Source organism: Myotis myotis, unplaced genomic scaffold, assembly GCF_014108235.1.
Source record: "Myotis myotis isolate mMyoMyo1 unplaced genomic scaffold, mMyoMyo1.p scaffold_m19_p_12, whole genome shotgun sequence".
Lineage (NCBI taxonomy): Eukaryota > Metazoa > Chordata > Mammalia > Chiroptera > Vespertilionidae > Myotis > Myotis myotis.
The window spans coordinates 42984085-43006209 of NW_023416316.1; the positions used below are offsets into that span (position 1 = coordinate 42984085).

The following is a 22125-nucleotide window of genomic DNA, read 5'->3' on the forward strand; positions in this document are numbered from 1 at the left end:
CTTCATTAACTGATAAGCTCTGGGAGCTCAAAGCCTTCTGTTCCTTACTGACCATTTATCCACATAGCCTAGGCCCGTGGTTGGCAAACTGCGGCTCTCGAGCCACATGTGGCTTTTTGGCCCCTGGAGTGAGGCTCTTCCTAAGCCTTAGGAGTACCCTAATTAAGTTAATAACAATGTACCTACCTATATAGTTTAAGTTTAAAAAATTTGGCTCTCAAAAGAAATTTCAATCGTTGTACTGTTGATATTTGGCTCTGTTGACTACTGAGTTTGCCGACCACTGATCTAGGGGACTAATAATGAGGGCCTGATCTAAGACAGCAGAAAGGAAAGGAAAGACTAAATTTCACACACTGTCAGAAGGTAAAATCATGAAGATTTAGTGACATATAAAATAAATTGAAAGATACAGAAGGAAAAATGGATGTTTCTCAACTTTCTGATTTAAGAATTGGGCAGATAGCCCTAACCGGTTTGGCTCAGTGGATAGAGCGTCGGCCTGCAGACTGAAGGCCAACACTTGCACACAGTAGGTTTCCCTTAAACACCTGAATAAATGCCATGGTATGTCCAACAACTGGAGGAAGCACCACTGGAAGACCTCCTACATTTAGGAAGGACTCACAGGCCAAATGAAATGTCATTATTATGGCAGCTGTTCCGTATCTACTCATCCTACATTTTCAGGGCAAGAGTCAGTTTTGGCTAAAATCAATAGAGTTGAACATGGTGGGTTCCTGTCCGACTGTGTGTGTGATCTTAGACAAATCATAAGCCATTAGTTGCAAACTTTGCTGGACACTGGAATCAGCTGGTATGGGGGGGAGGGGCAGCAGGGCAGATGGGGTGCGGTTCTTTAAAAAATATTGATACCTGGCTTTTACCCCCAGTCACTGTGATTTATTTGTATGGAGTGTGATTTTGGGCATCGGGATTGTAAAAGCTCCCCAGTGATTCTGATGTAAATGTGGACACCAGTGTAGTGGCCTCTTTTCTCTGGATCATCTGCTTCATATATCAAATGACTGGACTATACTAACAGGCCAGCAGAGGACATTTGGTTCAGGCGAACTAGAAAGTCCCGAAGGAGAGAGTGGCCCCAGCCTCATTTCGTGGAACAGCCCATGGTCACCCTATCCAGCACAATAAGGAGGCAGCCGCACCAGAGGGTGAGACAGCAGGCCAATGATAACAACGGCCGCTTACAGCCCACAGCCTCAATGGCCAGCACTAATCGGATTGAAGGACAACAAACTCCATCTAATCAGACTAAGAACACTTACATCCCCCAGCCTCCGCCCCTTGCGGTTTTTGCACATAAAATTCAACCCCAAGGACAGTGGAGGCTGAGTCCTAATCTTCTCCCGTTGTGGCTCCATCCCCCATTCCCTCCAATAAACATCCCTTCTGCTTGCTCTCTGTGTCCGCCTAAGTCCTTGAGTGACACCTATCTTACATATGCTACAAGACAGTCTTAAAGAGATTCCTTTCATAGCTAAGGTTTCATGAATATACAACCATTGGACTGGGATCTTAGGAGGGCCATAACATGGGGGGATAATAAAACATCATCTTGCTGAGTTCTGAAAGCCTCTTTTTCATGGCTTGTCAGCAAAAGAATCATTAGTAGTATCTCCTCTTGAGCCATCTCACACTAATTGTTTTTAGCACAATCTCCTTAGAAGTTCTTGAACCAACTATGAAGAAATCTATGATGCCTTGGTTGCTATAGCAGCTATAGGAGTTGGAATGTCTGCCACAGCTTAAAGGAGGAAAAAGATGTTCTTATCCATCAGAAGAAAGTGTTAATTATGGGGCAGAGGTATCCAAAGGGCATTTCAGCTCCTGCCTAGCATTTTTCTTCCCCTTGAGTGCCGGAGTTGTATGCCTCAGTGATGAGGGTGTTGCCTACTTTTTAGTTTTGTCCAATGAAGAAGGATTTAATGGGCTAGGTGTGCCCTGCAGGTATCTCCACACAAATACCTTCAAATCTGCTTCTAGTTCTCTCTCTAGCATGTATTCTTCTTCCCAAATTTCTTCCTCTTTGTTTTGCTGTTCATAGAGTCAGTTTGGAAATGACATAGAAATAATAATTATAAAACCCAGGCTTGAATTCTGGCTTGGAACTTTTCTAGCCAGTGGCCTTAACACATTGCAGACCAGTAGTTTTATTGCTAGCTTTACCCAGTGGCCAGATAGGTTTCTATTGAATGAGTACAAAAAACATTTTACATAAATGTTAAAGGCACACTTTAAATTAAATACCCATTGCATTTTAAAGTTATTTATTACATGTTCTTACAAGCTAATATCTTTTTAAAGTAAGATACTTTGTAAAACAGTGTAATATGAAGCGAGAATTCTCGTGATCCATCCGCAATGTGATAATTCACTTAAGCTCTCTAAGCCTTAGTTTCCTAAAGAGAGAGAGAGAGAGAGAGAGAGAGAGAGAGAGAGAGAGAGAGAGGGAGAGAGAAAGAGAGAATGAAAAATAAAATAGCCTGTCTTATTGGGTTGCTGTGAGATCAAATCAGAAAATGTATGCTTTGAAAATTGTAAGTCACTATATAAATATTATTATTATTATTTTAATGAAAATGGTGCTAGGCTCTAAGTTGTCCAACCTTCCAGATTTTGCAAAAGATTGCTAAATAAAACATAAATGGTGATGGTTTGTGATGCCATGTACATACTTATTTATTTTTAAATTTGGCAGAAATAAGATGAATTTCATTTTAAGAACTTTGCCATGTCCTCTGAAATCATTGCTAAGCTCACGGGGTCTGTTACCATTTATCTTCTCCATACCTTCCACTGAATTGGCTTCTTCGGCAAAAAAAAAAAAAAAAAAAAAAAAAGGAAGGACCTTAGAGTCATTCAGGCTACTTCCTCATTCCACTGAAAAGAAAGAACAAATTAAAGAACTTGCTCGAGGTAACTCAGCTAGTAAATGGGGGAGCCAGGACTTCAGTCTAGGTCAGGGGTGGGCAAACTTTTTGACTCGAGGGCCACAGTGGGTTCTTAAACTGGATCAGAGGGCCGGAACAAAAGCATGGATGGAGTGTTTGTGTGAATAATATAAATTCAAAGTAAACATCATTACCTAAAAGGGTACGGTCTTTTTTTTTTTTTCGTTTTATTCATTTCAAACAGGCCGAATCCGGCCCGCGGGCCGTAGTTTGCCCACGGCTGGTCTAGGTCCTCTGGCTGCAGACTCATTATTTTAGGTTGAACCATATGAAACTGCTGATGGTCATACATTGCTTCTCAAGGGTAATAGTTGAACAACATCTCATAGGATTTGTATGGTCCCCAAAACTGGCACAGAGCCTTATATAAAATATGTATGCAATAAATGTTTGATAAGTACATGTTGATACCTTTTTAAAGCCCTTGTGTAAATCAATGCAGGGAAGTCTGCAAGTTGCTAAATACACACAGAGCCGCCAGATGTTCTTCTGGAGACTACAGGACACGTTGCAGCCAGGCAAGGAAGGAGGAACTGTACATTACCAACAGTTACTTGGCAGCATTATACCTCATCAAATACTGACTTAGGATGATTTCCAGAGGGAAATGGCATATGGCCTGACATCTGGTACAATGTCACACAGTCATATAAAACTGGAGACAGGACAGGCTTGCAAGAGAAAGACCCCGTGAGCCTAACTCTGATGTTATCTCCCACAGGAAATCCCAGTGATTTATCTGGAAAGCTTCAAGGTGAAAATATTGCTGCGTAACATCTGCACCATATTTTTGGAGACAAAAACACAGTTTATATAGCAGGAGATTTGGATTGGAGAGCCATATCTCTCCATGAAAAAATTACTTAGAATTACCCATTTTTGTTTGTTTAAGTCATAGTTAGCTGTGAGCATGAGTTCAAAAGTGGCTAGAAGGGCAGCAGCTAGTCCATACCATGCCTTGGTATAAATTACAAACAGGTGGACAAATTACAGAAAAGCATCCTTCCTCTTTGCTGGCTTACTTTCCACTTTCCCTCCCCTATTAGGCGATATCTTTGTACAGTTCACTGCTATAATGCCATACTTAGCTCCACTACTCTTGGAAGCAATTTTGATTTACCCAACCAGCACTTGTGGAAGCCAACAATTGCAAACAATTATCTGAGGGAAATCAAGGTCAAATGGCTTCTTCAGCCCACTTTAAAAACATCCATCCTGCAAAAAACCATATTAGGTGATGAGAGGGTTACTTACAGTGGAGAGTGAAGACTTATAGTTATTTATCAGATTCCAACTATCAGATTTGGAACAATGCACCTAGATCACATACATTCCATTTCCCCATGGCTTTGGCCAAAAAATGACGGCTGGTCTCCTGTTCACTCAATACCAGCCCCAGTTCTGGGACATTCTAGATTCAGACACTTTCCCCAGACAACAAGGGTAGTTTTCTCCCTTAGTTCTTGTGATCCTTTATAGCATTTTCCTATCATACTTATGTTTCCTGGTAAGGGTCACCCACCAGACTATGCACAGACATTGGTATTTCAGTAGGAATAAATGTGATACCACTCCAGAATGTTTACACATCTTAGCAGGATTCTACTCCCAACACTTTAGAAGATAGTCCTAAAGCAATCAGCTTATGTCAAGAGAAGGTAATCTATCCTATCTAATAATAGACAAACATGATAATTAACTGTACCTCCGACACACTTCCCATTGGCTAATCAGGGCGATATGCAAATTAATTGCCAACCAAGATGGCGGCCGGCAGCCAGGCAGCTGAAGCGAACAGGAGGCTTGTTTGCTCCAGTGACGGAGGAAGCCAAGGTTCCCCGCCTGCCGCCGCCCAGCTCTGAGCTGCACTCTAAGCAAAGATGTTGCAAATATAGAAGCTAAACAATCCCCAGAAACCTGCTTTCAGCCAGCCAGGCCTCAGAGCTGGAGTTGCAACAGTGTTTCAATTATAGAAGCTAAACAAAGCCCAGATACATGCTTTCAGCAGCGGAGGCCTCAGAGCTGGAGCCGAGCCTCAGAGCTAAAGCCAGCTCTCAGCTCCAGTGACAGCCATAGATGGTAAATAAATCCCAGAATAAAAAAGAAAAAAGAAAAAAAGGAGAAGTTGGGAGCTTCAGTCACCCGCCAGCCTGAAAATGGCCCTCAGCCCCTTACCCAGACTGGCCAGGCACCCCAGTAGGGACCCCCACCCTGAAAGGGGTGTGACCAGTTGCAAACAGCCATCAGCCCCTCATCCAGGCTGGCCAGGCACCCAAGCGGGACCCCCACCCTGATCTGGGACACCCTCAGGGCAAACCAGCTGGCCCCCAACCGTGCACCAGGCCTCTATCCTATATAGTAAAAGGGTAATATGAAAACTGACCCTAACAGCAGAAGGACTGGGAATGACTGGTCACTATGACACGCACTGACCATCAGGGGGCAGACGCTCAATACACGAGCTGCCCTCTGGTGGTCAGGGCGCTCTCACATGGGAGGAGCTCTGCTCAGCCAGAAGCCAGGCTGATGGCTGCCAGTACAGCAGTGGTGGTGGGAGCCTCTCCTGACTCCTCAGCAGCGCTAAGGATGTCCGACTGCAGTTTAGGCCTGCTCCCCGCTGACAAGTGGACATCCCCTGAGGGCTGCCAGGCTGCCAGAGGGATGTCTGACTGCCATCTTAGGCACAATCCCCCGGGGAGCGGGCCTAAACCAGCAGGTGGTCATCCCCTGAGGGGTCCCAGACTGCGAGAGGGCACAGGCCAGGCTGAGGGCCCCCTCCCCCCCGAGTGCACAAATTTTTGTGCACCAGGCCTCTAGTATATATATAAAATCCTAATATGTAAAGTGTCCCCTCCGGAGTTCCACTGACTGGGAGTTCAATCACTCGATATGACGTGCGCTGACCACTAGGAGGCAGTGCAGAATGAAGGAAGGCCCAGCCCACAGCCGGCACCCAGGGAAGGGAGGCCCCGGCTGGCAGCCAGCAGCCTCTAGGGACCCTACCCATGCATGAATTTCATGCACTGGGCCTCTAGTTTATTATAACTCCAATGAATCAGAAGCAGGGGAATAAGAACTTCCCAACTAATTAGAAACAGTATTTCCCTCTCTCTATTTTCAAATCAGCCAACAGGTCATTATAAAGCACTAAATATGTGATCCTTGGAAGACAAATAGAAATATCACAGGAAAGGTAGCTATTAGAAAAAAAATTAATCTATGGTTTTCAAGGTGTCCTACCAAGAAGAGGGCCAATTATCTTTATTTACAACTACAGTATTGTAGAATGAGCACTGAACTTAAGAATCATAATCGTAGGTATTGTAATATCCCATTGAGAATGCTATTGCCTGTAAGAAATGCCAGCTCTTTATCTGGAAAACTGAACAATGGTATAAGTACATTTGATTGAAGAAAAGAATGTAGTCTGATAAGATGGTTTCACCTGAGCCAGCTCCCACTCATCCTTCAGGGTACAGCTTAAATATCACCTCCCCATAGAAAACTTTCCAACGCCCAAAGTCCTGGTTATTTCCCCCTGATATTGCACTCCCACATAAGTTCTTTCTCTGTAATGCTATTCAGTAAACTCTATAGCAATTACAAGTTTAATACCAGTTTGTCTTCCCTGATAGACTGTGTGCTGTTGTATCCTTAATGCCCAGGAAACTGACTAGCATACAGCAGTTTTTGGTAAATATTCATTGAATAGATTAAGACAAATGAATCAAACTTCAACTACCTTCACCATATTGTACTAACATAGGAAAGAAATGTGTATTTACTATACAGATTTTTTTTCAACATCACAACTTGCAACAGAAAGAGTTTTTAACCCAGATTTAATCACAATATACATGTAATGATAATATCTCACTCCCTAAACATTTCTGTTACTAATATAGGAGGACTATTTGTAGGCACTAACTTTCAGATTTAACTAAAGTCTGTAGGTGGGATAATCACTATGACTAAGATTATTTTTTAAATTCTACTTCTATAGCTCAAACCATTCTCCAGCAAGTGGCATATTACAGGACAATAATAAATTGTTAATGACAATCTCTCAGTTGGTTCATTGATTAGGATAAAAGTTGAAATTGAAGGTTGACCAGTTAGCAATCCTCCTGGAGCCCCAGCTTCTCCAGTTGCCTTCACCTGACACCTCCAGAGATGAGGCCTCAGTAAACTTCTCTATATCTGTTGACCAGGGGTTGGCTACACAACAGTACTGCCAGAGTCCATTCATTGTCTTCACTAGCTGAGTTTAGACAGAGACCCCCAAAAGCTAGTAACCTTTGAAGTCTTAGCAAAGGTCAGGACTGTGCACCACCCAGTTAATCTAGGAACCACCCAGTTAATTTAGGTAATAATAGTTGAAGCATCTCCACCTTATTTCACTTAATTCCTTAGATACTTATGTAGATCCTTGTTGATTATTGTTAATCAGATACTCCTGGAAATCTATTGATGAGCTAATCAGATACTTTGTCTATTCCTGGAAATTGTTTGCTGATCTGTGTGTCATTGAAACCTTACCCTAAAGGCTACTCCAGATCAATAAAAGATTGGAGCAGCCTGAGCAGTGGAGGAAGTCCTTCGGGACTTGCCCGCCTGGTCCCCCAATATTGCAAAATTATCTCGTGTCTTTTTCTCTCATTTGTTGTGCGGCTCCTCTTTCAGATACCAAACCCTACTCCACGCAGAACGTGGAGGGAGTCTTACTCGACACAGTATATATTAAAGCACCACATGCCAAACTAAAATGTGATTTCCAGATTACCAATTCACTTTATTATTTTTAAATACTGAAATTAAAAAGTGCAGAACCTTCCTTCATGTTAAAGTAACAACTCTACAAGCACACTGACTTCAGAATCAGTCTTCAAAGTGTGCTTTTTCTCTGAACTAGTTTCAAATGGTTCTTTTTTCCAGGTTGAGGACATCAAAATCTTTCCACACGGCCTGCATAACTTGAAGGAGTGTTAATAAGCTCAGAGTTAGCCTGACATAATCAAATTGGATTTGGTTTTCCACATCAGCTAACTGGTATGCATTTATTTACATCAGGTTTTTAAATATCAGCTGAACTGTTACTTGCACATGACTGCAGCACTGGTAGAATGTCATGATTTTTGACCTCGTTAAAAAGAAATTCAGGAGTTGGACAAGTCAAAGAGACTTGGTTGCTTCAATTTTGTCCCTGAAATGTCAAGTTTTCTCATTTGAAAGCTAATTTTCAAAGTATAGGTCATAGTTCTGTACTGATGCACCATAGTGGCTATACGATGCCATCAATGAGTGCTAGCGCCATCGTCACACTGTCCCTCACAACACCAGATCAGACTACACCTTCTATCAGAACTGGGAGAGACTCATAATTGTGGGGCACAGAGTGGTGATTCCAGGAGATTTAAGCTAAAAGGATGAGATGGGGAGAATGATGGTAAGAGCTAACCTGGGAATTGATAATGTTCCTTGGGCTATAGATGATGGGGGAAAGAGAGAGTGCCTAGCACCATGGAAAGTCTGGATGTTTGCAGAAAGAATTCATCCTGGAGGAAAGAATGAGCTACCTTTAGGCCTTAGGGCAGTGATGGCAAACCTATGACCCGCGTGTCAGAGGTGACACGCGAACTCATTTTTTTGGTTGATATTTCTTTGTTAAATGGCATTTCAATATATAAAATAAATATAAAAAATACAAATCTTTGTTTTACTATGGTTGCAAATATCAAAAAATTTCTATATGTGACATGGCACCAGAGTTAAGTTAGGGTTTTTCAAAATGCTGACACGCCGAGCTCAAAAGGTTCGCTATCACTGCCTTAGGGAGTCACCTTATCTTCCCTCATCTTTCCCATCTCTTTACAAGGCAAAAATTGGAAACCTCTTAAATTAGTCAACAATTTGGTCAAACTGCTCCTCTACTCTCAGGTAACTATTGGCTTATTTTCTTACTCATGTTTAAAGAAACCATTATCATTCATTCACGGTGCCTAGATTTTACCTAAAAATAAACAGCGACATATCTTCATGGGAGCAACAGAAGGACAAAGTGCAGTTGTTGAACTATGCGTCATTAATTTGGTATTTCTAGATCAGGGTCTCTCTTTGGTCCTGCTTAATGGAAGGCACACATCAACTTTTCTCTTGATGCCCAAGGTCACAAAAATGCAGACATTTGGAGGCAGCCATAGTACATTCCATGAGATCAGACAGGCCACAGTGAAGCCAGATAGGTCCCTGGGAATTCATGTCAGGGGTTGAGTACTTCAGGGGTTTCCTTCTTGCTCCCTGAATGACCACCACAGGGTCTCACTGGAAAGACAGATTTTGCTGAACATTTCCACAGCAGTGGGGTGGACAGGAGGTGATGGGGATTTTAATTTCGTTTTGGACGGAGAAGCTTTTCTTCTTTATCTCGACAGATATGTATAAAACAGCTTTTTCTCCACGGTCTGTTTCCTGACTCCAACCTCGAATTAAGAACAAAAAGGAGACTGAGCTGCCTTAAAAAGAACTTTTCCTTTCTGAAGTGAAGTAGGGGGGGTAGGTGGAAGTGGAGGTAGGAAGAAGTTGGGGAAGGTGGAGGAGGGGGTCATAAGGGAAGGCAGAGAAATGTGACTTTAAGTAAATTCACAGATAACTCAGAGAAGGCAGAGGCCCTCCAGGTCCTTACATGATCTCCTGCAAGGCTGCATGGTTTTTTCATGCTTTTCTTATCATATGTTTTATTAAACACTGAAATCTTTCTTTCCCAAGGTCCCCCTTTTAACACATTGCAGACCAGTAGTTTTATTGCTAGCTTTACTTAGTGGCCAGATAAGATTCTATTGAATGAATACAAAAAACGTTTTACATAAATGTTAAAGGCAGGATTTAAAATTAAATACCCATTGCATTTTGAAGTTATTTATTACATGTTCTTACAAGCTAATATCTTTTTAAAGAATTCTCATGATTGGCCACAAGCCTTAGAACAGAAAACACGAGAATTCTCGTGATTCATCCACAATGTCAAAACTTAGTTTAGCTAACCATTTATTCATGTTTATTATGTGCCAGGACTTTATCTGTATTATCTCGTGATTCTCCCAATGGCTGTATGAGGTAACCACAATCACTACTCTTTCCACAGATGAGGACAGGAAGGCACAGGAAGGTTGAATAACATATCTAAGATCATCCAGCAAGGAGGAGGCAGTGCTAAGATTCAAACCCAAGACTTTGTGACTTCAAGCCTGTACATTTAAACACCACTCACACTTTTTCTGCAAACTGATATTCAGGCAAGTGAAGAATTCTGCAAAGAGGGAAGGAACTTATATTTCTCAAGCATCGAATGGGTACTAGCTACTGTGTCTGGGGACTTTGCCCTCAAACGTTCTTCATAACCCTCTATGGTAATTATTACTACTATCACCCACCCTCACCACCAGGTTGAGGTTCAGAGAAGTTAAGGAACATGCCCAAAGTCACAAATCCAGGCAGTGGCAAAGCTAGACTTTAAATCTGTGTCTATCTGACTCCAACACGATAGAACTCTAGAGAGACCATAGCCATCTGCCTCTCCCAGCAAATGGAGATGTTCATGCATATGTTAACACCCTTTGGGTTTCATTAGGTGAGGCATACTTCTGTTTCTTTTTGTGAAGATTAAATCTCTTTCTATCTTAATTTTAAAATAATCCATAATATACTAAGTTATTTGAAAATTAGAGTATTTTATATTAAAAAAGAGAGATAATAACAAGGGCTGGAGAAAGTGTGCAGAAATTGGGATCTCATATACTGCTGGTGAAAATGTAAAATGGTGCAATTGCTCTGAAGACCATATGGCAGTTTCTTTAAAGATTAAACAAAGAGTTACCATTTGACCAGTTATTCCACTTGTAGATGTATATCCAAGAGAACTGAAAAACTCTGTCTGCACAAAAACTTTATATGAATATTCACACAGCATTATTCATAACTAGAGGCCTGGTGCAAAGGGGGTTCCTCAGCCCAGCCTGCACCCTCTCACAGTCCAGGAACACTCGGGGGATGTCCAACTGACAGCTTAGGCCTGCTCTCCCTGGGCCTAAGCTGGCAGTCGGACATCCTTAGAGCTGCCGTGGAGACAGGAGAGGCTCCAGCCGCCACCGCTGCACTCACCAGCCGTGAGCCTGGCTCAGGGCCTCAGGGCTTCTGGCTGAGCGGCGCTTCCCCTGTGGGAGCGCACTGACCACTAGGGGGTAGCTCCTTCATTGAGCATCTGCCCCCTGGTGGTCAGTGCACGTCATAGCAACTGGTTGTTCCAGTTCAGTCAATTTGCATATTAGCCTTTTATTATATAGGCTAGGCCCAAAGAGTAAACAATCCAAACATCTATCAACTGATGAGTAAATAAACAAAATGTGGTATAGCTACTCAAGGAAATATTACTTGGTAATAAACAGGAATGAAGTATTGATATTTAGTGCAATGTGAATATATAGGTATATATATATATGGATCCTGAAAACATTATGCTGAGACAAAATAGCCAGTCACAAAGGATCACATATTGTATGATTCCTTTTATGGGAGATGTGTAGAACAGGAAAATCCATAGAGACAGAAAGTAGATTTCTTTCTGAAGTGATGAAAATGTTCTAAAATTGATGGCAGTGAATATACTCTATAAATATACCACAAACCATTGAACTGTATACTTTAAATGGATGAATTATATGGTAGGTGAATTATATTTCAATAAAGCTGTTATATACTTGTATTTTAAAAATTGCACCATGAAAAAAAAACACACTAATATTATGCATTGGGTAGTCTCTCAAGAAATACCTATTGAATAAATGCACCAACGTACCTTATGATTATATTAAAATAATGCTAGTTTGTTTAAATTCAAATATATCTTTAAGGAGTAGTTTATTTTGCAACAGTGGTGCATAAAGTGTTCCCTAGACTCAACTGTCCCTGGAATTAAATGTTGACAATTACTGCCATCCCAAGAATGCTGAGATGTGGGCCTCCACTGTGGAAGTTTAGCAACAGCCGCACAATGCAGGAATTCCCCCTCTAAACCAATGGGGCCAATTGTGGTCAAAGAACCACCTGTGACTTACTGACCACGGGACACCACTGAGTGTTAGTGGCCTCTCATAACCCTTACTGGGCCAAATCCGGATCTGTGGAGAAGCTCCAGTGTGACTCAGGGCCACTAGCTAATGAAGATGTCACATGGATCCTGGAATCTGGAAAGATGAACAACCTTCCTTCTGTCTCAGAGCAGCTCCTGAGAGCAGGTTCTGGTAGCACTTATCTATTTATGGCCACATCTGAGCTCAGATGAAAGAGTGTGGAAAGAAAAAATATCAATAAATTCCAGAGTGAAAATGGAAACCAGTATTCAGGGTTAGAGGGGAGGGGATATGGAATAAATAAATGTCCAAACTTGAGACTTCACTGAGCAATTAGCCTGATGTGAACAATTAAAGGAAAGCCAGGGGAAAAGTATCCAAATGCTAAGTGCACTGAAGAAGAAAATGGTAGAGTATTAGTGGATTTAAGAGCAAAACAAATGAGCTCAACAGACAAGCTTTATATGAACAGATAAAATCCAGAACCAGCATTGACTAGATGATCCCTTCAAGGGATGGTGCGCAAGCCTTCCTCAGGGGTGAATGGAAACCATCCAAAGATACTTTAGAAAGCATGTAGTTTACAACTCTTAAATTTTACAGTAACAACAAAATGAGCCCTGGCTTTGAGAAAAAAAAAGCCCCAAGGTCCTTATGTAAAATTCAAGTGGGAATATGGTACAAAACTGGAAAGGACTTATCCAAAGCATAGAGGCTCCAAGACGCCATGTGCTGAGCTCCTGGCTGCACATTTCCAGGGAATCACTGGTATTATTTTGGAGAGAATTCAAACCAGTCAAGAAAGCATCCTGGAGTGAAACAAAACATAGCTACAAAAAATGTACTGTGTACTCCCTGTGTCAAGGATAGCTATGAGCTTTTGCATAGTTTATTTCATTCCATTTCTAAAACAATTCTGTGCCAGATATTTTACAGATTAGGAAGAAACTGCGGCTCAAAAAAATCAAGCAACTTTGCCAAAGTCAGACACTAGTAACTGGCAGGGGTAGAATTCAATTCTGGGTCTTTAAACTTCGTAACCACCATTTCCTTCACTACCTTAGACCTTTCCAAAGTAAGACTGTAATCTTTTTGTCTGGCCATAAGAGGCCTTCTAAGGATGAAAGATTGACATTTTGATAGAGATGAAAAATCACCATAAAACGAAGCAGACCAGAGAGAGAATATCAAGAGAGTAACAGGATGACATTGAATTTTGGAACATTTGCAAGTCAGGATAACCTAGAGGAACAAATATGAATGAAATATTGGCCAAAATAAAAATAGCATTATTACTTTAATATTATTATATTTAAAATAGTATTAATACTTAAATATTATATTTAGTCCCCAAAACTTTACAGCTTCTGATTTATTTTGTCATCTATACTTGATGAAGAATGTATAAGAAGATAAGAATTTGGGGATTTTAGAGTGGAACTTCTCTTAATGTTACTCAGAGTATCTTACTTAGACTGTAAATGTTAAAATTTACTGAAAGCAGTCAGTATTTGCCACAGACAATAAACAAACAAAACTGAGAATAAAATAATTGTAATAGCTTTCAACTTTTCTTACACAATTCACAAAGATGAGACCATAACAGAAGTTGTGCTTAATTCCACCACTTATCTATGGTGATAATAATTCTCAACCATCAATAATTCTCAACCATAAATCTCTCTTTGGGGTTTGGTGTGGCAAATTTTCTAACTGTTTCTTCCCCTACCAGGAGTAACAAACCCATCTGGCTAAGCTCCTCTCATTCCTCAATGACAAAAGATCATAAAAGGGGAAACATTCTTGCACCTGGGGGTCCCAAGGAAAAGGATCTTTTGCTCCTGGAAACTTAACTGAACCCATCACCAGTAATGGCCACCACATAGAGAGCCTGCAGGTACAAACATTTCAGAAAGAAGTGTTGGGTCTATTACCTGTTTGAGATATTGGCCCATTAGTTACCAAGTAGAAAGAATACCAGACAGAAATTCAGGGCCCCATGCTCTAAACTACCCTTTGCCACTCACTAGGTAGGTAGCCTTCACCAAGGGCTTTTCCCTCTCCTGGCTACAGGGCTCTCATCTATAAAATGAAGGGCTCAGAGTACATCATCCCTAAACACTAGGACATTTTGGCATCTGGCTCTGCCTGATATTTTGATGATTTTTGTTTTGATGATTTCTTAGCAAGTACCTGTTTCTTGGTCACAGTGCCATCCACAGGGTCCACATACTCAAAGCTGTCTGTCTTTGCCACACTGTAGACATGGCTCCCCACGGCAAACTGCTGGCCGATGAAGGACTTGTCTGTGACCACGGCCTCCAAGTCCCTCATGATGTAATATGTCGCTTTGGGCTCTAGCCCCTCATAGTCAAACCTGGTGAGGGAGGGCAGGATACAGGATGAATACAAACTTAATTCGAGAACGAACAATTAAGTGAACCTCTTATGGTCATCTCATGATTGGTTTTATTTTCAAGGAAAAACCACACAGAAAAGTACCTCCAAACTAATCTCCCCTCTTCCACCTGGCTCTTATAATCCATTCTCCACACAGCAGTCAGAGTGGTAGTGTAAAAATCGTCATGTCACTCCATTCCTTTTAAATTCCTCCAAAAGTGCCCATCACATTGAGAACAAGACTCAAAACCCTAGCCATAGTCTATAAGGGAATGTGACCCTGCCCACCTCCTGACTGTGACTTTGTCCCACTTTCTCCCGCTTCTTTATGCTGCAGCCACACTGGCCTTCTCTCCATTCTCAGAGACCCTGCACTCTTCGCCTTTGCTCTTGCTGTCTGTTCCCTCTACCTAGTATATTCTTCCCCCAGCTACTCAAATTACCTAGTATTCTCTCCTTCAGTTTTCAAACTTAGTGTCAACTCCAGAAAGTAACCTTCTCTGAAGGTCCATCTGAGATAGCTTCCCTCTATATGTCCTCTCTCTCATCACCCTTTCATTTTTCTTTAGTAGTTATCCCAATTTGTATTTACCTTGATTGTTTGTTTATTATTTCTTGTCTGTCTTTGCCCACAAAAGCTATAAGCTCCTGGAGGGCAGAGTCCTTACCTGTTTTGCTCTCGGCTGCTTCTGATAAGTAGTAAGTGCTTTGTGAGTAGTGGAATAAAAGATGGGAGGAAGAGAAGGAAGGAAGGAGAGAGACGAATCAAGGGAGGTAAAGAGAGAAAGAGGGAGTTCAACATACCATAAAAGTCTCCTAGAAACTTGGAAGAAATATCACTATTTTTCCATTAAAAAAAAAAGAAAAAAGTCCTCTTAGCCAAAAGTACTCATTCATCAAATGTAACAATGGGGCTGAAACATGATTAGGCAAAAAAAATGTCTGAAAATAACACCAACCTCATTTCTTGTTATGAGGGTTAAATATGATAATGGATACCAAGTAGTTGGCACAGTGCCAGACACCAATGGTTTAACTGCTAATTACTTTTATTCTTAGTCATTACCATAAAGAAACTGTAGAGTCTTTCTCAATGTCTGATGGCACAACCAGAATGTTCTGTTTAAGAAGCAAGCCCTTTCGATGGGCAGCTATGCTCAAGTGGTGGTGTTGGGACCTCATATTTGGGCTCCCTGTAACACAGGGGAAAATGTGAATTCTCAGAGTGAAATGAAAGAAGGAATATCTGAATGATTGTTTCACTTTTTTCTACCCAATATTTTTAAGTAAAGATCAGGGTAGTAGCCAAAATTCAGAACATGAAATGATACCATGTCTAACAATGGGACCCCTGAACCTATAACCTTATCTTTTTTTCTCTCCTTCCTAACACAAGGTGTGCCCTCCCCAAACTCAGAAACAAAAAAATATGGAACTCAGAACATTCTTTCTCATCATTGCATGCATTCTGAGCCTAGATTTTCTTAAAGATAGTCTTTTGGGGAAGGTAAAAGACTAAGCAGAAAGGGGTGGGATGATGGACCAAGTCTACAGTGGTCGGCAAACTGCGGCTCGCGAGCCACATGCGGTTCTGTGGCCCCTTGAGTGTGGCTCTTCCACAAAATACCGACTTCTGCGCATGGGCCACGAAGTTTCAATCGCACTGTACATGCGCGCCCGCACGTGGTATTTTGTGGCAGAGCCACACTCAAGGGACCACAGAGCCGCATGTGGATCGCGAGCCGCAGTTTGCCAACCACTGGGCTAAGAGAATCTCTTAGGAGATAAAGAGGCATTGAAAGTGATTCAGAAATTGAGAAAATCCATTAACATTGTAACAGATCAAGTCAGTCTATGGCTGAAGTCATCAGACCAGCCAGCCCAAATGCTCATCGTCATACACAAGCAGGTCCTTCCCCTCTGACTACAACCCCCTCTGATTACCCCATCACTAACACATATTCCAGGGAAGAAACCTTTAAATGAAGAACTGCTGGGGTCAATTCACATAAGGAAAATAATTTGGGTTCTCTGATACAACTTCAGACTCAGTATTAATGAAACCAAAATTGTTTGACTATCTCCTCCCCACTAAGAAAACAGGCTAGAAACCATCTTATTTCACAAGTACCTTTCAATCTGCATTAGCTGGAGGCTGAAGGAAATGTTCACCTTTCATTCTACCTTTCCTCCCTCTGTCTTTATCTCTATGATTTTTTGGACAGAACCTAAAACATAAAACAGTGTCCAACAAGAATTCAAATCTCCATTGCTTTATATTCTCTAATATGGTATTGGTTATGAAAAAGGTAATTATCACGTAAGCTCTTGGCCACAAAAACGTGAACTATATTATATACACTTATCATAACACTATGTCTTCAAAACACTGGCAAAAAAAACTAGATAATCATTCCACAAATTATGAGAAACACATCCCTCTCTCACAGCAATCTCACTAAGCCAGAGGTTAGCAATCATGATATATTTTATCAGGTTGGACTTTTAAAAAACAGCTTTATTCAATTGAAGGATTTGCTGTGCCAATTAGCTTCTTAGTAGGCCAAGGAAAAGTCCATAAGAAGCAGGGTTTTTGGGCACTTGTTAGAAATACTAGGGGGTAAACTAAGTTCCCACCTGTCTTGAGAGTCCTTATTTTATGACACAATGAATAATTTGAGATGGTTTGCAGACTCTTACATCCTTAGCCTTCTTGACTAAACAGGAACCAAAAATATTATGGCATTGTCTACGTTTGTCAGAGCAACGTAGTTTCTTTCACTTTAATGAGTGCAATCACAGGCTTCCTTATTCTCTGATATTTATCTAAGTAAATGACCTCTTAAGAGAAGAAACAATCACCTTATAAGGGAAGTCTAAAGCTTTCTTTCTGTCCCTCAAGCTCTTGAAACACAATCAAACATCCAAAGGAATTAACTATTCATAAGCAAAGCAGATGAGCCACAGTCTGTTTTTAATAGAGAGCCTGTAAGACTACCCAAGAATTCCCTTGCTCCATCCCCATGTTCTTTCCTAACACCCTTTCCTACCAGTTTCCTCTGAACCATGGCTGAGTACTAGCGACACACATTTAGCAGGCAACCACACAGCGAGAAGACTGTCCCCTCACTTACTTCAACAACAGAAAAGTGGTAGAGACCCCCAACCCAAAGCTTTTAGCCACTGACCTTTTCCCTTCCTCCTTCCCAGGGTAATATTTCCCTTTTCTGTGCCTCCTTTTATGGGGATAAACTTAGCAAAATCTAGGACTTCCGAATCATGTGGCTCCTACAGAGGGCGCCACTCAGGCATCTCAGACATGGCGTGGACCATTAGTGGGAGACAAGACAAAGGTAGGGAGAGGATTACAAAAGCACCCTGCCCTCCTGTCACGGCTTCTGTCTGCCTGCCCTCTGCCCCCTTTCTTGATAATTATGGGTGGAGAGCCAGCAAGAAAAGCCCTTGGTTTGACTGTACAACTTATGAGTACCAAACAACTTTCCAAGGCTCTGCAGTTCAGATTCCCTCTCAAGATGACTGCCCACCTTATTGGCACTGATGGAAAGATTACAGAGGGATGGCACTGGGAGAGAGGAAATCTGAACCCTCCAGTTTGGTAGTCCTTGACTCCACCCCAACCACCTCTTAGGGGTTATCCAGCTTTATCCTCTGTGTTCCTCAGATCTTCCTCAAAGATGCCTCCTTCTTAAGGTCCTAGGCCACCAGTTTTAGAAACCTTCTCTAAGAGTAGTTCCCAGTGTCCACACAGAGACCTTTACCCTTCTCACCTGCAATAGTAGTGGCGGCCAAATTTGGCCCAGTGATCTCGAACAATTTCCTCTACACTCTGCTTCCGGGCAGCGATAATGGAGAGCCAGACCAAGACAGCCCACAGGCCATCTTTCTCCCGGAGGTGATCGGAGCCTAGGGGAGAAAGAAATATTCTGCTGAGGATTGTTCCCGGAGTAAAGTAAAAGCTAAACGAACCAGGAAGACCAGTTAGCAATTGTTACATTCAAATGGCCGGATATATTTATTCATTGTGTTAAATACATGCTCCATAATATACTTACATTTCAAAAAACATGTAACTGAAATTCAAATAACATACACTAATATTTTAAAAATCCAATGGATTGTTGAAAGGAGCCAAGCTGACAGCACACTTGTCCAATGGTATTATTCATTCAGTAATTATTTGGTGATTTTTACACTATACTAAGCATTGGTGCAGGCACCAAGGACACAGAAGTGACACTCATGAAGCTGGAGACAGGTAACAAAGAAGAGTAGACAGATTAAAGATTTGATCTCACTAAGATCAAATATAACAAGATAACAAGATGCATCAAATAAGGCAAGGGCTCAGAAAAAAATGATCTGGGTGATGATGTCAGAGTGTGACTGCGGCAAAGACTGCTTTAACTATAATGTAGTTTACCTAGAGTAGGGTATAATGGCACCCCGCCCCCGCCCCCCAAAGATATATCCACCCAGAACCTTTAGATGTGACCTTATTTGGAGAAATAGTCTGGCATATATATTAAGCATCTTGAGATGAGATCATCCTGAATTATCCAGGTGGGCCCTAAATCCAATAACAAGTATTCTTAGAAGAGGAGTCACAGAGAGAGGCAAAAATGGGAGTTATGCTGCCACAAGCTAAAGAATGCATGAAGCTACCAGAAATTAAAAGAGGCAGGGAAAGGTTTCCCCCCTAGAGCCTTCAGAGGCAGCATGGCCCTACCAACACCTCAATGTTGGACTTCTGGCCTCCAGAACTATGAGAGAATAATACATTTCTATTGTTTTAAGCCGCCCAGTTTGTGGTCATTGTTATTGGAGCCTTAGGAAACCAGTACAGGTAGTCAGGGTCAGCCCCCTGAGGTGATGACCTCTGAGCTTACACCTGAGATGAATGAGTCAGCCAAGTCAAGATCTCAGTTCAAAGCATTCCAGGCGGAGGCACAGCAACCATAGTCCTTGAGGCAGGAATAAACTGGGAAGCTTAATCCTACAGCTATTTATATGGAAAGAGATGCAGTTCATATTGTGGTATTTACAAGAATGAAGAGTACAATCTGAACAGATAGCTTCCTGTACAGAAAGAATCCAGAAAAATATGTCATAGGCCAATTATAAGCTCTCTCTGATGTGAATAAAGCCCTGAATACAAAGGAAGATGTTACAGTATGAGAAACGTGGGAAGACTTTGGAATAAGGATTTTAAACCAAACTCTGCTACTTCCCAGGTGTGAGAAGTTCTTGCAAAGATGTTCATCTTTCTGAGCCCCAACTTCTCATCTGTAAAATGGAGACACCAATCTTTCAGGGTTGTCGTATCAATTTAATTAGGTTCAGAGGGCAGGCTCTCAAGTCAAATTGTTCATATTCAAATTCTGGCTCAGCTATTTACCTTTGTGTGCCATTCTGTCATCATCTGCAACATAGTAATGACCTCCACCCCCCCCCCCCCTCCCGGGGTTACTGTCAGGATGAAGCGACTAAATGTGCCTAGGTATTTAGAAGAGTGACTGGGATGTCACAAGTGGTTGCTGTTGATTTTGTTGCTGACAATTGACTTAAAGCACTGGACATTGTGCTGACTCCTCAATACACACTTCGAGGCAAACTGATCTCAATTATTCATATAACTTTATCCTCTGTCTCTGGCAATAGCAATATCGTAAGAAGGGAACGGGACCAGGGAGTGGACCATTTCTTCTTGCAATAGAGCAACTACAGTAGACAATGGCACTCTTGGGTTTCAGGGCTATGAAGCATATAGAGAAAATAAAAAAGGGAGACCTGGTGTTACAGAGCCATTTAAACCTGGAAAATGCTGTAACAATACCTTAGTTAAGTTAAACATCTTGGACAATTTCTTAGTGAAGCTTTGCCCTTCCTGCTACAATTAGTGTTAAAAAGTAAATGTTTTTCCTCAAAAAGAAAAACATATAACCTTGAGAGGGCAGTGAAGATATTTAAAGGAAAAGGAATATCTTCTACACGGCTGGTGGCAGCTGCCTGTATACTGAGACGACCCTGGGATTTAATCATCACACCATGGAGTAACTATAGTCTCATTCAGCAAATTCTTTACGCTGCTACAAAAATGGAAGGAGACTGAAGGTGCTGGGCTAGCTCCAAGGCCAAGTGCCCCCCCCCCCAAAAAAAAAATCTAGAAAACCTTGCCCAGTGGAATAATTTTAAAACCTTTTGTCCTTTTATAGCTAAAAAATCCTTTCATTTACTGGCGAGAGAAAAATACCCTTTTGTTCTAAAACATGGGCTTTGCATACTTTGCATGTCCAGAGGGATTACATTACCTGGAGATACAGCCATTCGATGCTATTAACTGTGAGATAAAGTGTCATAATTTAGTGGTGAAGAGACATAAAGTTCTTTTCGCAGGATTTACAAAATCTCTACACCTCAACCATTTGTTTCCCACTGAAAAGTGGATTGTGAGTTGGATGGGATATACTTGCCTACAAGTTATACATTTGCCACGATTCCTAAGGGGCCAGTGATCAAGTAAAATTAACTGTGCTCTTTACAGCTTTTTGATGTGGGGATAGAGACACTGATGATGGTGCAATTACACAGATGTTTCCACTGGATTCTCTCAGTGTGCTTTGGAGGGGATATACAACAAACCATTAACAAGAGTTATCTCTGAAGTGGTAGATGTTTTCCTTCTCCTTCTTTTGCTAATACCATATTCACATTTTAAAACATTACTTCCATTTATGGTATCTTACGGAATTAGTGGGTTATTAAAGGGATCAGTGCTACTTATGAACAGGTGATGAACTTTGAACCTACTGATCCCATTTCTTAGTTTAACTAATATACCTTTGTAGAGCACAGAGGCTGAATATGACCCCCTCCCCCTCCTTGTGGGGCTCACAGGTCTTAGGATTAGGATCAAGGATGTCCTGTAAGGCTTCAGTATCACATGGGATGTGAGGACTGGAAGGAAGGAAGTCCACGGCTAAGCTGTCAATGTTGACTTTGGGGAAAGATGGGCTTGGAGGACAGGCCCTGTTTATCTCACAGAAAAACCCCAGTAGTGAGAACAAAGCTTCAGATTCACATCAAAAGCCCCCACAGCCATGTGGAGAGGGGATTCACCCAGTCTGAATTTCACCCCTTTTTTACCAGGCAAAATTCTAACATTCTGTGAACAGTTAAAGAGTTCTTTGAGGCCCTGGCCAGGTAGGTCAATTGGTGAGAGTGTCATCCCAGTATGCCAAGGTTATGGGTTCGATCTCCAGTCATGGCACATACAAGAAGTAACCAATGAATTCATAAATAATGGAACAACAGAAATAATGCATAAATAATGAAATTGATGTTAAGAGCTATTTGGGGGGAAAAAAGCAAATAAGGGATTTCTTTACTTCCTCACTTCATATGTTCATATCTGCTTTGTCTTTAAAACATGAGATCCCAGAAAAAATTATTCTACTGTAGCATTTATACACATTATTGCCAGTACAATTTTTAATAGACTATTTTTAGAGCAGTTTTAGCTCCACAGCAAAACTGAACAAAAAGTACAGGGAGTTAGCATATACTTCCTATCCCCACACAAATACTACCACCCCTACTATCAACATCCC

The 22125-nt window shown here is 41.5% G+C and overlaps 1 protein-coding gene across 1 annotated transcript in view; it reads right to left on the reverse strand.

Annotated features, from left to right (window-relative positions):
* PGM5 (phosphoglucomutase 5) overlaps positions 1 to 22125 on the reverse strand; it is a 164480-nt gene that overhangs the window by 31103 nt on the left and 111252 nt on the right. The window contains exons 8-9 of the mRNA XM_036330916.1: positions 18286 to 18421; positions 14291 to 14474 (exon numbers count right to left, since the gene is read on the reverse strand). Of these exons, the coding sequence (XP_036186809.1) occupies positions 14291 to 14474; positions 18286 to 18421 (320 nt within the window). The remainder of the gene's footprint in view (positions 1 to 14290; positions 14475 to 18285; positions 18422 to 22125) is intronic.